Source organism: Nelumbo nucifera, chromosome 5 (genome assembly GCF_055504915.1).
Source record: "Nelumbo nucifera cultivar China Antique chromosome 5, China Antique-T2T, whole genome shotgun sequence".
In the NCBI taxonomy this organism is placed as follows: domain Eukaryota; kingdom Viridiplantae; phylum Streptophyta; class Magnoliopsida; order Proteales; family Nelumbonaceae; genus Nelumbo; species Nelumbo nucifera.
The window spans coordinates 17,690,915-17,704,401 of record NC_142653.1 but is presented as its reverse complement, the minus strand read 5'-3'; the positions used below and the strand labels follow the sequence as shown (position 1 = coordinate 17,704,401).

At 34.7% G+C, this 13,487-nt stretch overlaps 1 protein-coding gene across 2 annotated transcripts; it reads left to right on the top strand.

The window, feature by feature from the left end:
• Positions 1–315: 315 nt before the first annotated feature.
• Positions 316–13,186, top strand: CLT2 (CRT (chloroquine-resistance transporter)-like transporter 2). 2 transcript variants are annotated; one of them, XM_088886955.1, is made up of 10 exons: positions 316–995; positions 1,141–1,286; positions 1,720–1,757; positions 4,856–4,971; positions 6,333–6,432; positions 6,519–6,554; positions 6,726–6,776; positions 7,827–7,950; positions 11,998–12,123; positions 12,223–12,725. In XM_088886955.1, exons 1-10 carry the CDS (start codon positions 586–588, stop codon positions 12,345–12,347), a joined length of 1,272 nt encoding a protein of 423 aa, XP_088743081.1. In that variant the 5' UTR covers positions 316–585; the 3' UTR covers positions 12,348–12,725. The 2 variants fall into 2 exon arrangements, with proteins under 2 accessions (XP_088743081.1, XP_010254583.1); XM_010256281.3 differs by lacking the exon at positions 12,223–12,725 and adding an exon at positions 12,754–13,186 and having other exon boundaries at positions 318–995.
• The last annotated feature ends 301 nt before the right edge of the window (positions 13,187–13,487 follow it).

Sequence of the window (13,487 nt, the reverse complement as noted above, 5' to 3'; positions counted from 1 at the left end):
TTAAGAACAATTTAGTGAAATTGTTATACTTACTGAATTTATTGTTAAATTTCTGATTTCACTGAATCAACAGTATTTTGTAATTTGAATAATTCAAATTTCTGATTTTATAATTTTGTGATTTGTTCCGATCAAAACTTACGATTTAAATTTCTAATTCAACAGTAATTAATTTAACGAAATACCTGGATTCAGTGCTCGGAATTCCGATTCGATTCGATGCGATCCGATCTGATCCGCTTGCAGCCCAGCTACGTTGGGCTCATTCTCTCTCTATTTCCCCGCGTTTTTTCTTTCTTAACCCCCCTCCCCCCCCCCCCCCAAAAAAAAAAAAAAAATCCCCGCGTTTTCAAAAGTAACCGGGCTAAGCGTCTGGCATTTTGAAGTCAAATTCTTGGCCTTTTCGCCCTTTCCGTTGGGCAGGACCTCTCTGGGATTTCGTCACCAGCTGCATTCGATTCCAAGCTTCCCACCGATACTCCCCCGCGAAAAGCAAATTCATATCTCCCATTTCCCATTCCCCTGCAACCAAGCAAACGAAGAAGAAAAGAGTAAAAAACAGACGGCATCGCCTACTATAATTTCATGGGGTTCTCATCGCCATCGTTGTCGTCCTCGTCGATCCGTCTGACTCCTTCAGAACCCCCCTGCCTGTACACTAACGCCAAAGGAACCAAATTTCGCTATCTAATCTCGATGGCCATGCCTCACAACCCTAGTCTTTGTTCCCAGCTTTCTTCGGCAGCATCTTTTGGTGGAGATTCTAGGATTTATCGCAGAAGGACCACCGGCCTTCAACTCAACCCCCTAAGAAAACCGAATTTTAGAGTTTATGCTTCAAAGGAGGAGTTCCATTTTACTCACAAGAATCAAGGAATTATTGTTGGCTCTGCAATTACAGTCGTTCTAGCAGTTGCAAATCGGGTACTTTATAAACTTGCTCTTGTTCCCATGAAACAGTACCCGTTCTTCCTAGCTCAGGTCACGACGTTCGGGTAATGTTCAGAAATCATTCTTCTATATAGATGTTTTCTCTTTTTGCTCGTGCTCGAATTCCGTTTCTTTATTTGTTCCTATGGGAGTTGAATGATGCTACTACGTTTCTCATCGAGGACACTTGTTTGCTTTGTGGAAACACAGGTATGTGGCGATTTACTTTTCTATCTTGTTTGCCCGATATCGTGCTGGAATTGTAACTGATGAAATGCTAGCTCTTCCAAAATCTCGATTTATGATTATTGGTATTTTAGAAGCACTTGGAGTTGCTGCTGGGATGGCTTCTGGAGGTATATCTTAACCGACACCGACTTAATTTTAAGTTGTAAGACTCTGGAAACAATTTACTTGGAGTTTGTATTCAAATTTGCTAGTAACTCAAGAACCAATTCAAGGGATGGTTTCCTTGTTTAGAACCTCTGCAACTAGATGAGAATGGGTTACACAATTCCATGTGTTTTGTATATTTGAATGTTCTAAGGTGGCGAATCTAAGTTTCAGCAATAAATTCAATAATCGTCAACCACCCTCCTGGTAAATTCTGCAAACAGCTCGGAGCATGATTAGTTACATCTTTGAAAAATGTTTAGATTATTAAGATTGCAAATTTTGTGCATCATACGATTTTGTTTGTTAAAACGGGTCTTCTAATGTGATAAAGAGATGACAACCTTTTGGTGTGCAATTGCTGTCTTAATACTGAGTCCTGTATATCTTTTACAGCTATGCTTCCAGGACCAGCTATACCCATATTGAATCAGGTAATAAACATTATATATGAAGTGAATCAAAATTAGATTTTTTTGATATACAGTTGACTTTAGTTGCATTGCAACTTCACAAGTTCTTTGCTGTCAATTGTTTTTCTAATTGAACTATATCTTCATGGTTGATGCTGCTATTGATGTATTAGTTGGGGTCCTTGGGGATTGTTGCTTGTCCAAATGATGAAACATGAATTCATATTCATTGTAAATTTGAGATTGATAATTTGCCAAGTACAGGTTTTTGGTTTCTGAGTAATAGATTTAATGGAGTTGTGAATTACCATCAATAGATCTCTTAAGTTCAGCATGGGAAAATATCACACCTGTTAAGTCTACAAATTCTGCTCTGAAAGCTTGTTTTTTTCTTAATCCTGCTATTGGTGAGCAATCAAAAAATTTATTTTTGAGGTATCTCTATTAAAAAAATAAGAATCAGGTAATGCAATGTAAGAGTCACCTCTCTGTTGCAGGAAACATTACAATCATATAAAAAACTATTATCCTACATCGTTCTCTCTCTCTCTCTCTCTCTCTCTCTCTCACACACACACACACACACACACATGGTTTCAAATGTTGCCAAATGTTGCTAATGTCGCCCGACATATGTCAATGTCGAGGCTCACCGACATGAAAATGGATGGTAATATAAAAATTACATTATTTCGGTCGACATTTCCTATATTTCGGAAATGCCGACCAAATCGGTCTAAATAACCAAAAAAAAGACACTTTTTCCTATCATGTCGACTAATGTACATTAATAATATAATATATTAGTATATTATATTAATATAATACAGTATGTTAATATAAATTATTCCATTAATAATTTCTATTTAATATTTCAAATAAAATAATTAACAAAATATAAAAACAAAAGAATAAATTAATTACTTTATAATATAAAACATAAAATATTTTTCAAGCAATAAAATATTAACTAGTTAGTATTTTTTAAAATATTTACTGAAATCAGAAAATGTTTATTAAATGTTATAATAAATCATATTCTACATTTAATATAAAAAATCAGAATAAATTTATTAAATTTTATACTAAATCATAATTTATTATAAATTTAGTATTAAAATCATAATAAATTCATTAAGTTTTATAAGAAATCAGAATTTATCATAATCTTAATTCTACAAAAAAGAGAATCAGTTTATTAAATTTATAATAAAACATAATGTATTATAACTTTAATATTTAAAAAATCAGAATAAATGTATTTCTATTTACTAGTTTGAAATAAATATATTAGAATTTATAATAAATCAGAATTAAAAATAAGAAAAGAAAATATCAGATAACCTTGTAAAAACATCAAAATGCATAATAAATCAGTAAATCACCATTTACTAATTTGTTATTGATCTTAGTTTCTTAGCTTTATATAATGGTTGGGAATAAGATAATAGTCTAGAAATATGTATTAATGCTTCTTTTATCATTATACAAAATATCATTGCATATTTCCACATATTTCATAATATTTCCACAATGTCTCTAATTTTTACAATATTTCCCCTCAACATTTCTGACATTTCCAACATATGTCCTATATTTTGGTAAGCGACATTTCCATCGACATCGACATTTTAAACCTTGCACACACACACACACACACATCTGTTTGGTATCTCCTCCATCTCAAGATAATGACCCTTTGGTTGTGCAACTTACTTGCTCCTTATCCTGGCTCCCAACTTAATGGCTGTAGGCTTGTAGCACTAGATTTGATGGTCATCATATGGGGAACTCTCAGGTACTGGATAATGCAAAATTTCTAGTACTGCCACCATGGCATCAAGATTATCTTTAATATGCTTTCACAATCTAACCAAATTATTTATCTTAAAATCAGATAAACAGAAACATTGGCTAACTCAACCTTTTTGTCCACCTAAGGAACACCATAATAGAAAAATCACCACAATTCCTAGAAATGATACTGGTTTCAGGGCTTGCATGAGGGTCTGAAACGTGAACTGTTACGCTTCTTTCTTTTTCAAGTTATTGTAACTCTGACTTCCTATTGCTTCAAATGTTTGGTGAAGTCCATTGGTATGATTAATGGACAACCCAGCTGATGGTTCCTGTAATTGTATATTATAACACAAAAACATTACTGATGATAGAACAGTTAAATTTAGTAGATAATTACTGTTTCCTGCACAAGGAAATATGGGACCCATAGTACCTTCAAAGGTATCTATTTGTGGAATGGAAAGCAACATTAGAAAAAGTGCCTAACCAGTGATAAGCTCATCAGAGGAGGTATGGATATCCCTAGAATTGTCTGTGTTCTCTGCCCAAATGTGATGGAAATGACAGATTATTTATGCATCCATTGCGAAATTTCTGGCGCTCTTTTGGGCCCATTTTATCCATATCTGCAACTTTTAGTTGGCCTTCCTAAAGATCTTTATTAGAGGCCCTGGCCAGATGGAACATGAAAGGTCTAAGTGAAAAGGTAAGTTTGCACAGAGCATCATACCACTATATCATTTGGATGTTGAGGGGAGCAGCATACACATTTTTAAAACAAGACAACTCAAAGAGAGAGGGTGCTCAGAAAAAGCAGTGGAAAGATCTCGTTCATGGCTATTGGTTCAGCTTTTAGCGATATTTTCAGTCCTTGTATTTTGCACTTGAACAAACCCTTTATGCAATTATTGAACTTTTTGTACAGTTTTTTTTTTCTTTTATTTTTTTTTGTGGTGGGGATCTAATCTAAATTTATTTTATAGTTGTTATACTGAATCTCTGTTGATATACTTGTAAATGAAAGATGCTTTTCTCGCAACACCAATACAAAACATGCTTCATCATAAAAAAGTCTGGAATATTCTATCTGCAAAGGGCAAAAGAGAATATAAGACGTCTTCTCTTCATGCTTTATCTTAAAGCAAAATGCTGTGTCTGGAACTACTTCTATTAGGTAGACTATGTTCAGTCCTGTAAATGCAAATACCTCTTCTGAGCATCTTGTAGTAGTATCAGGCAGTCACAAGGCTAAGATTTTTTAGAATGTAACTTCATTGGAAGGAGTGGAACTGTGTAACCTTTGAATATCTTTTTTGCAGACATTTTTGGTGTGGCAGCTGATACTATCGACCTTGATTTTAGGGAGAAAGTACTCATTTAATCAAATTATCGGCTGCTTACTTGTAGCTGCTGGTGTAGTTCTAGCGGTAGCAAGGTATTTATTTCAAACTCGTTGTTCTTGTGGCAATTGGGCCTAATGAGCAGGTGTACCTCTAGATAGGACTCCAAATTTTAGTAGAATTTCAAAACAATGAAAGTTCACAGTAGTAATATACTCCCCAAATAAGGGATTCCAACTGTGATGTCAGGACCTGAGCTGATATCATCTAGTATAGGGCTGCACATGGGTTGGTTTGGTTCGATTTCATTTACTTGTGTCAACCAAACTGACACTGTTGGGTCGATCATTGGGCCAACTGAAGCTGACTGAAAAGAACATAAAACCAATTTGAGAATTTCTTTTGCATTTTGGTTGGTTTAATTGGTTAACCAAACACAAGACAGGCCATGTGAAGTAGTCTCTCGCAGGAAACTGTTCTGAACATTTAAATAATGATGAACTGGTACAGTAATATGGATCCCATTTCAAGTTTAATAATAGAAAACTATTGACTGGATTTTTTTACACATTCTTAAAATAGTTGATTCACTTGATTGAGATTTGAGAAGGTCAGTTGATCACTTTCTTTTTTTTTTTTTAAGATTTTTAGCTTTTGCCGTTTGGGAATTTGGGTTTTGGGAGAGTCTGGCGGACTGGGTAGCCTAGGTAGTGGTTGACAAGCCTGACGTTAGTGGAATAGTGTCACTAATGTCATGGGAAAAGTCTAGGTTTTTTTTGGGATATATGGAAGTACCATAAGTTTCCACGCTTCCCACATTCCCACTGATGTATACATTGTTGGTTGGGTTGGTTTCAGTTTGGTTTACATAGATATAATTCACAACCAAGCCAAATCATTGGGTTCTAATATTTACAAATTACCAAGCTGAAATCGACTGACTGCTTTTTAGACCCAACCATCTCGGGTCCAGTCAGTCTGGTTTGGTCAGTTTTAAAAATTTTGTGAACAGTCCGTCCTAATATAGTGATTCCCTCAAATAAGCCCCTGACCAATAGAACTCTTTATTCTTATTATTATGTTATTTTATTTCTTTCGCTTTATATTGCTACAGCTTTCTTTCATTACTTAATTCCTTAGAACAGTGCACCATATTTTTACGCATTTACATGGAACTGCTTTCCTTCTTTGCACACTTCCATCAACTTTGCTTCCACCGGAACTGCATTTCATGTAAACAGTACTAATCTTACCCATATTGTGGTCCTTGATCATCAACCATACTTATAGGATTTCTTTTATTCCATATGGAGCATTCTTCAGTTCTTCTTGTTGCTAGGTTTACACAATTTAAACCATTTCTCAATGTTTGTCTTCACAAAATGTGTTTGCCTAGTATGCTGTCTTTTATGCAATATTTTGAACTCACCAATAGACTTTTGCATATGACATACAGTGGGTCTAATGAAGGTCAAATGCTATCAGAAGTTGACATGATATGGCCAGCACTAATGGTAGCTTCATCTGCATTTCAAGCCGGTGCATCTATTATTAAGGTTATAACAATGAACTGTTTATCTTATTTCTGCTGGTATTCCATATATTTGAAATAACAGGTCCAAAATTCTTTGCATAACAACAGGAGTTTGTGTTCATTGATGCTGCAAGGCGCCTTAAGGTATGGTTGTTACAAGTTCAAAATTCTGTTAATTCATTGAAGTTCACTTTTTTGTTGTTGATGATATAAATAATGTTATTCATTGAAGTTCATTTCTCACTTCACAAGTTATGTTCTTTTGACTATTTGCCATCTGCATTTCTTGACAATGCTTTACTTATCCTTATACAGGGAAAACCACTTGACATATTTGTAGTCAATTCATTTGGTTCTGGGTTCCAGGTGACTTTTGGCTTGCTGTGGTTTCCTTTGTGTTTCTATAATTTATCATGAATGTTATGTTTGAAGTATTATGTTGTATTGGCAACTTGATTTTGTTAAATAAATTTGCCATGCTGGGGTCAATAATGTCATTTCTGATATCAGCAATATGGCTGAGAAAGATAGTAGCAGATATAATTTCCTTTATCAAAGCCAGACATGTTGCATATATAATCCTTCTTTAACACCAGTGCTAATCATATAATTACTATTGAGTATGGAAAGGGGGAGGTGTGGAATAGGTTGGTTTCCCTATAACATAATATCACACTAGTGGATGTCTTTGGGCAAAGTTGGATACTTGTCTTTTTAATGCAGTTAATGGTAATTGGTCTACCTTATGATCATATTAAGCATTAAAAATAATAGTAAGAGAAAAGAAAATCATATTATACCTGTAAAGCTACTTACAAAAATGCTAAATTAGCACCTCCATTAGATTAAGCAAAATTATTCCAAGCCTTGAGATTCTCTGTACCATGGGATATTGCTTGGTGTAATGGTAAAACATTGGGCTGTTGTGCATGACAAAACAGGTGCAAGTCTGAGAGTGGCCACTGTGTGGAAAAAGTGCTGAAGGTTAGGTCTTTATCTAGTGTTCTCCTCTCAAGACCTTGGATTGTCAGGATTGTCATTTGGGTAATATCCCTTTGGCCTTGAGATGCTCTCTACCTAATCTCACTCTGTAACTTAAAAATTACCGAAGAAGTGTAGAACGACTTGGAGCTTGGAATTGATTTTGTGTTCCTGGTCTAAGCATCAAACACATGTATCTTTTGGAAACTGGACATATTTTCATTAAAAACAAGGCTGTATTGTTATTGTTGGAAATTCTTGTTGTTGTTATTTTGAGTTTCTGATCTTATAACCATTTTGTTGTTATCATTGTTGTCATTGTTATTGAAATTGAGATCTTAACTAATACATATCCATACGAGATTATTCTTAAGCATAAAAGCCTGAAGATAACTTTCTCATCATGTTTTCATTTTAATGTCTTTGAACATGTAGGCTCTTTTTGTACTTCTTTTTCTGCCTTTGCTGTCAAACTTGAAAGGTATATCATTTGCTGAGCTCCCTTCCTACCTGAAAAGTGGTGCTGCTTGCTTTCTGAACATTGGTGCCAATACAACAGGCAAGTGTTTCTTTTATAGGATTTTTAAAGTAATATATGGTTCAAGTGCTGCCTAACTATTACTTTATATTGGATTCTCTCTATTGCAAGGTATCCTGCTATCATTTGTTTGCTGTCATAGTACTTGAATTCAGGGAAATCTAAATGATTTAATCATAAAGACAAATTTGTAAATATTGTCTATAGACATTTAAATGCACATACTGTGCGTTTGTAGAAGGCAGGTGTCCACCATTTAATGGGTCTCACCTAGGATGTTCTCCATACAGAAATTTTACCTGATCAGATGGTTAGAAGTTAGAACCTAGACATAGACTTCCTTCTTTGATACCAATTGATGTAGGATTGCCTGCTCTGGTACCAATTAATGTAGGATGACCATAAACCAAGGCTGTGTCTAGGAAGATATTGATTCGCTAGAATAGGCTAAAGATGGTTTTTAAGACCAAAGGTAGAGATTGGTTAGGTAAGGAAGGTATCAACTATCAAGGCTTAACCACAACAATTGTAGATTAGTCCCAAATTGTGAAAAGTTTCAAATTGGGAAAAATAGGTCTAAGGCTGAAAATTGTCAATTAAACTTCTCAGGTAGGTTTAGATAGATAAATTGGGGGGGGGGGGGTGGACCAAGTCTGATAGGGTTTGGACTGGAGTACATCTTGCACAAAATGATGAAAGTTATGTTTTGTGAAAAACCTCAAAATTCTGGATTCTAGGGTTCTAGGCAGATTTTTCAGATGAAAAATAACTTGGTTACTTAAGCCAATTAATAACATTGTTTGTAGAGATTAAGACTAGAGAAGCAGAATGACAAGTATAGAAGAGAAGATACAAACTGAGGAAGGAAAAAGCCTGAAGCATGCTACCTCTTTCTTGTATTAATTTTGGTCCTATTTCTTGTATTTGTATGTATATATGCAATTGACAAGTATTTTTGAAAACATCCTGGCTGTGCCACCTATTGTATACATATACATCAACACAAATTAGTATGACAAAAGATGATGAAGATCTATGGGGGGGGGGTCCAAATATGAGAGCAACTAGACATGGTTTGGCACCAAAAGACAAAAACGATAAAAAGGAGAACTTATCTAAACTGAAGAAAAGCCTATGTAGATCAGTTTCATTCCTTTATGGGTGTTGAACGAACTCCTTTAGGAAAGAGCTTGTGAACTTTTGATGGCTATAATGGCTATTTGCAAAATTAGAGAGAAGACAGAAAACTAAGAATCGCTTAATGGGTTCCAATTGCTCTAGGGCATAATCACTTACCTCCTTTAACATAAGCTATAAGAACTCAAATAAACTCCATTCATTCCAATATGTTGCTACATCTTTTACTTAAAACACAAACACAATAAACTCTTAGATCAGATCCCACGGACATGTAAAATGACTAAAATAACCATTTTGTACAAGAATACAAAAAAAAAAACAGAAAATTCCAATGTTTTTACTCTTTGGCCCCTCCATCACCTGCATACAGCAGGATCATGGTGTCAGGTTTGTCATGGACATTCATTCCAGTTCAACGTATTTGAACAACATGAGAACTGGTAGGATGCCTACAAATTGTATGGTTTAGACCATCCACTTGAGCTTCATTCTATTCTTGTAGATGGGGCCAATTGAATGATCAGTTCTCCTGTCCCCAGTGGATATTGGCCTGTGTAAATCATAAGCATACTGTGGTGTCAAGATGAGGTTAAATGTTCTTCAGAATGCTAGATGGACACGTTATAAGCATACTCTTTCAAATATATTTGCTATCAAAGTGTAATTATTTACTATCATAATCAGAATATGTGGAAAATAATATGGTATTGTTTCAGGTAGAATAGATATTGATGGTAATAGGGATCTGGTATATAATTGTGGCTCAACTCAACTTTTGGGTTGATTCATTTTTTGGTTGAGCAAATAGAAATGGTTGATCAGAAGTTGCAGTGGTTGGGAATCATAACTGTTCTATCAATACCTGAAATTTGGTATAAAATCTAGCACTAACACCAAGTAGTCTCACAGCTCTTGGTACTGGTCATCGAGTCACTCTTTAAGAGGTGGCACATGGACTGAGCAGTTCAGAGTGATGAATGGATGTGTCCTGTCTCGATTGTGTGCCTAACTCCAAATTTCAAGAGATCTGATGAAGTTTTCTAGAAAATCAATTTATTCATTTCAGATGTGTTTTCTGGAAGAAGGGTAGTTGTATGGATGGTGCCTTCTCTCACTGGAAAGAATATTTTTTTTCCCTTCTATTCAAAATCAGAATCACTCCACTTGTCATTTTCGGAGAAAACTTAGTGCTTGTGTATCCATTGTATTATCTTGAACAAGGAAAATTCTTCCTTTTCTGTTTTCTTTTCATTTGAAAATGCAGCTGAAAATCAAGATTAAGATAACTCTGTTTAGTAGATTTTGAATCAATTAACTTATATTCCTCTGAGAAAATCAATGCACCATCTGTTCTGTGTCTTATCCTGAAGAAATAACTTGCTTAAGCTACAAGTAAGCTTACTCTTAAGCTGTCCCTTCCATATTGCAAGTGAGCAACTAGTTGATTTATCTATACCAATGAATTTATTAGTGGAAATTGCAATATGAAGAGCCTGGATTGTGAATTTTAAGAAATTCCTGTCAGATGCTTGTCACCTGATCAAAACCTATTTAAACTACTGCATATATACCTTGGAGCTCAGTAACCAGAACTTTGCATCTTAGGAAATTTTGCACTCAAACCACAATTCCAAAAATAAGGGGTGGGAAGGCCATAGTGACACAGTTACTCAACTCAATTCATCCTTAATTAAAACTATTTTGGATCAGTTAAAATAGTTCTGCCCTGCCATTTTGCTTCATCAAGATCCGGTGATAGAATTCTGGATTTTTAAATTTGTGCATTGTAATTCCGAAATGCTGTTCATGGAAGATTGCATTATGTTGCAGTTCAAAAATTGATAAAAAAAGGTGGGAAAAGGGAATATACAGAGTATGCTATGGTGAAGTTTCTTGCAGCACTGTGCCAACTAACCTCCTCCACCTTTTTTTCTATCCCTCTATCAAGTTTACCTACATTTAATGTAAATTGTCTAAATCCAGTCACAATAAATGTAACATTTAACAATAGTCACTATTTCCTAATAAGCATGCCCATAACAAGGACATCCTACATAAATGAAGATACATATGGTGATTAAAAAATAAATAAATAAATAAATGAAGATACATACATCAATATTTTGAGCAACTGCTCCATTGACTAGTTCCTTTAGCTCCTATATGGTTTACCTTGAATAAAATACTTACTACCTATTGTATCCCTACTAACTCAGTCCTCACTCTTCATTGATTTCTTTCTGTCATTCTCACATGGGCACATGTTGCAGATCTCTCTCACTCCCTATTCTCTCTCTAAATACGGATAGATGCACCTTTATTTAATAAAAGTAAAATTATTTTAAAATTAGTCAAATTGAAAATTGTTACATGTAAACATGCATCATCTCCTGCTCTGAAACTCAGAGATTTTGAGATTTAGTGTGCCAACAATTTGGTTCTGCTCCACACTCTCGCTCTACATTATTATCAGGTTACTTAGCTCTGGAGGATGCACCTCTATGGTTGTAATTTTAATTTACTGAAGTTAAAATGATTTTTTTGGTAAAAAAGTTAAAATGATAATTTACTATATTTCTGCTTTGTTATTGCTTCTTGGCCCTTTTCCTCCTTTTCTGGTGAGTGCTAATTAAATAACTAATTTAAATGTTTTAGTAAAATGAAAAAAAAAAGAATACAATGATGTATTTCAAGCAATTGCCTTAATACACTAACCAGAATTTATCACAGAAAGAACACGTTTACCTTTATAAGTGGCTGGAACATAGCTTTTATTAATTCTCCAGTTTTTTCCATTGCTTTGTGCATGTGAACTCACAGTGAGATGACCATCTTAGCTCTATAATGTTGGGGATTAGTTCCCATTCCTACTGAATATTCCATGGGTTTGTGAATCTTTATGTTTTTTCCCTATTTTTTGTCTTCCAGGTTGTGAAGGAGCTCCATTACTACCTCTGCTTTTCATATCCATTAATATGGCCTTCAACATATCTGTGCTCAGTCTGGTAAAGATTTCTTCTGCGGTGGTTTCATCCCTTGCAACAACATTAGCAGGTTCTCTCTCTCTCTCTGTATATATATGTGCATATAGCTATCTATCTACAAACATTTATATGCATATTTATTAAATATCCGAACCCTTACACAAGACAGGTTTGAATGTAAAAGCTGATTGGGACACTGAATACATAGCTGGACTAATTCTTCACCTAGCAAATGAATTATCTGGACTGATCAATGGCCATGTTCATCCCCCACGGAAGGGAAATGGATGTTGACAGTGAGTTTACTTCAGCTATGACTACCGACAATCCAATAAAATGCAGACACTTAACAAGAAAGTAGTTCACTTGGTGTTTTGAATTTGAAGCAAGTGGATAACGTGCTTGTGTTTTATTGGTCATCTCAGGATGGTCCTGTGGTGGTGGTGGTCACAGAAGATGTGAACCCATTGACAGCCAATCTGGATTGGGACAATAAATGCATGAACAACCAAATGGTACCTAGCTAATGAATCACCTTGATTTGTAAATGGCTACATCATCCTTACACAGAAAATGGATGAGTGCCAATCTAGAAAACAATTTTTCATATCGGCAAATACATAAATACACATTTCTGTGTTTTTCTTTCCTGTTTTGGATCTAATTTGTGCTTCGTTTTTTTTCTTTTTTTCTTTTGCAGTGCCACTTTCTATTTATATTCTGAGCCTTAAATTGCCTTACATCCCTGAAAGTTCAAGCTTGAGCCCTTTTTTCCTGCTTGGTAGCCTGGTTCTTGTTTTAGGTCTACTTCTATATAACCTACCTCAGTCTGCCAAGCAGGGATCTGAAAATATTTGATCCTAATATTGAATTGAAAAAATAAAAAACAGATAGAATTTCACATATTCCTCTTGCAATGGTTCGTCGACGGCATAGTTGGAACAAGTCTTAGATGATGATGATGACCCTTGTTATAGTTCCATGAGAACACTGCTATTTTAACATGTTTATCCCCATTGATTTTGTAATTGTATCACACAACCAATTGTATTTGGTATTTCTATTTTATTGTACAGAAAATCTGAGGTCTACTGCCTACGTTGCTTTCAAGTCACAGAATATTTGATTATCAACACTTTTTTTTTTGAGATATGAAATAACATTGACTAACAAAAAATATTACATAAATACTGTCCAAGCCAAGATGGTGGAGATCTTCACTTCACCAAACCATATTCCCCTTAAAAGATTTGTCCCTGTGAGCTAAAGTATGGGCCACAAGAGTAGCATTTTTACTTTTATATGCAAACTTTGATAAAAGAATTTTTTTTTTCAACAAATTTAAAATATTTGATTATCGTCACTTAAAGATTCTTATTATTGTAAAAGAATGAAGGAAAGAGTGCATTTGATGGGCATAATACATGTTCGTCA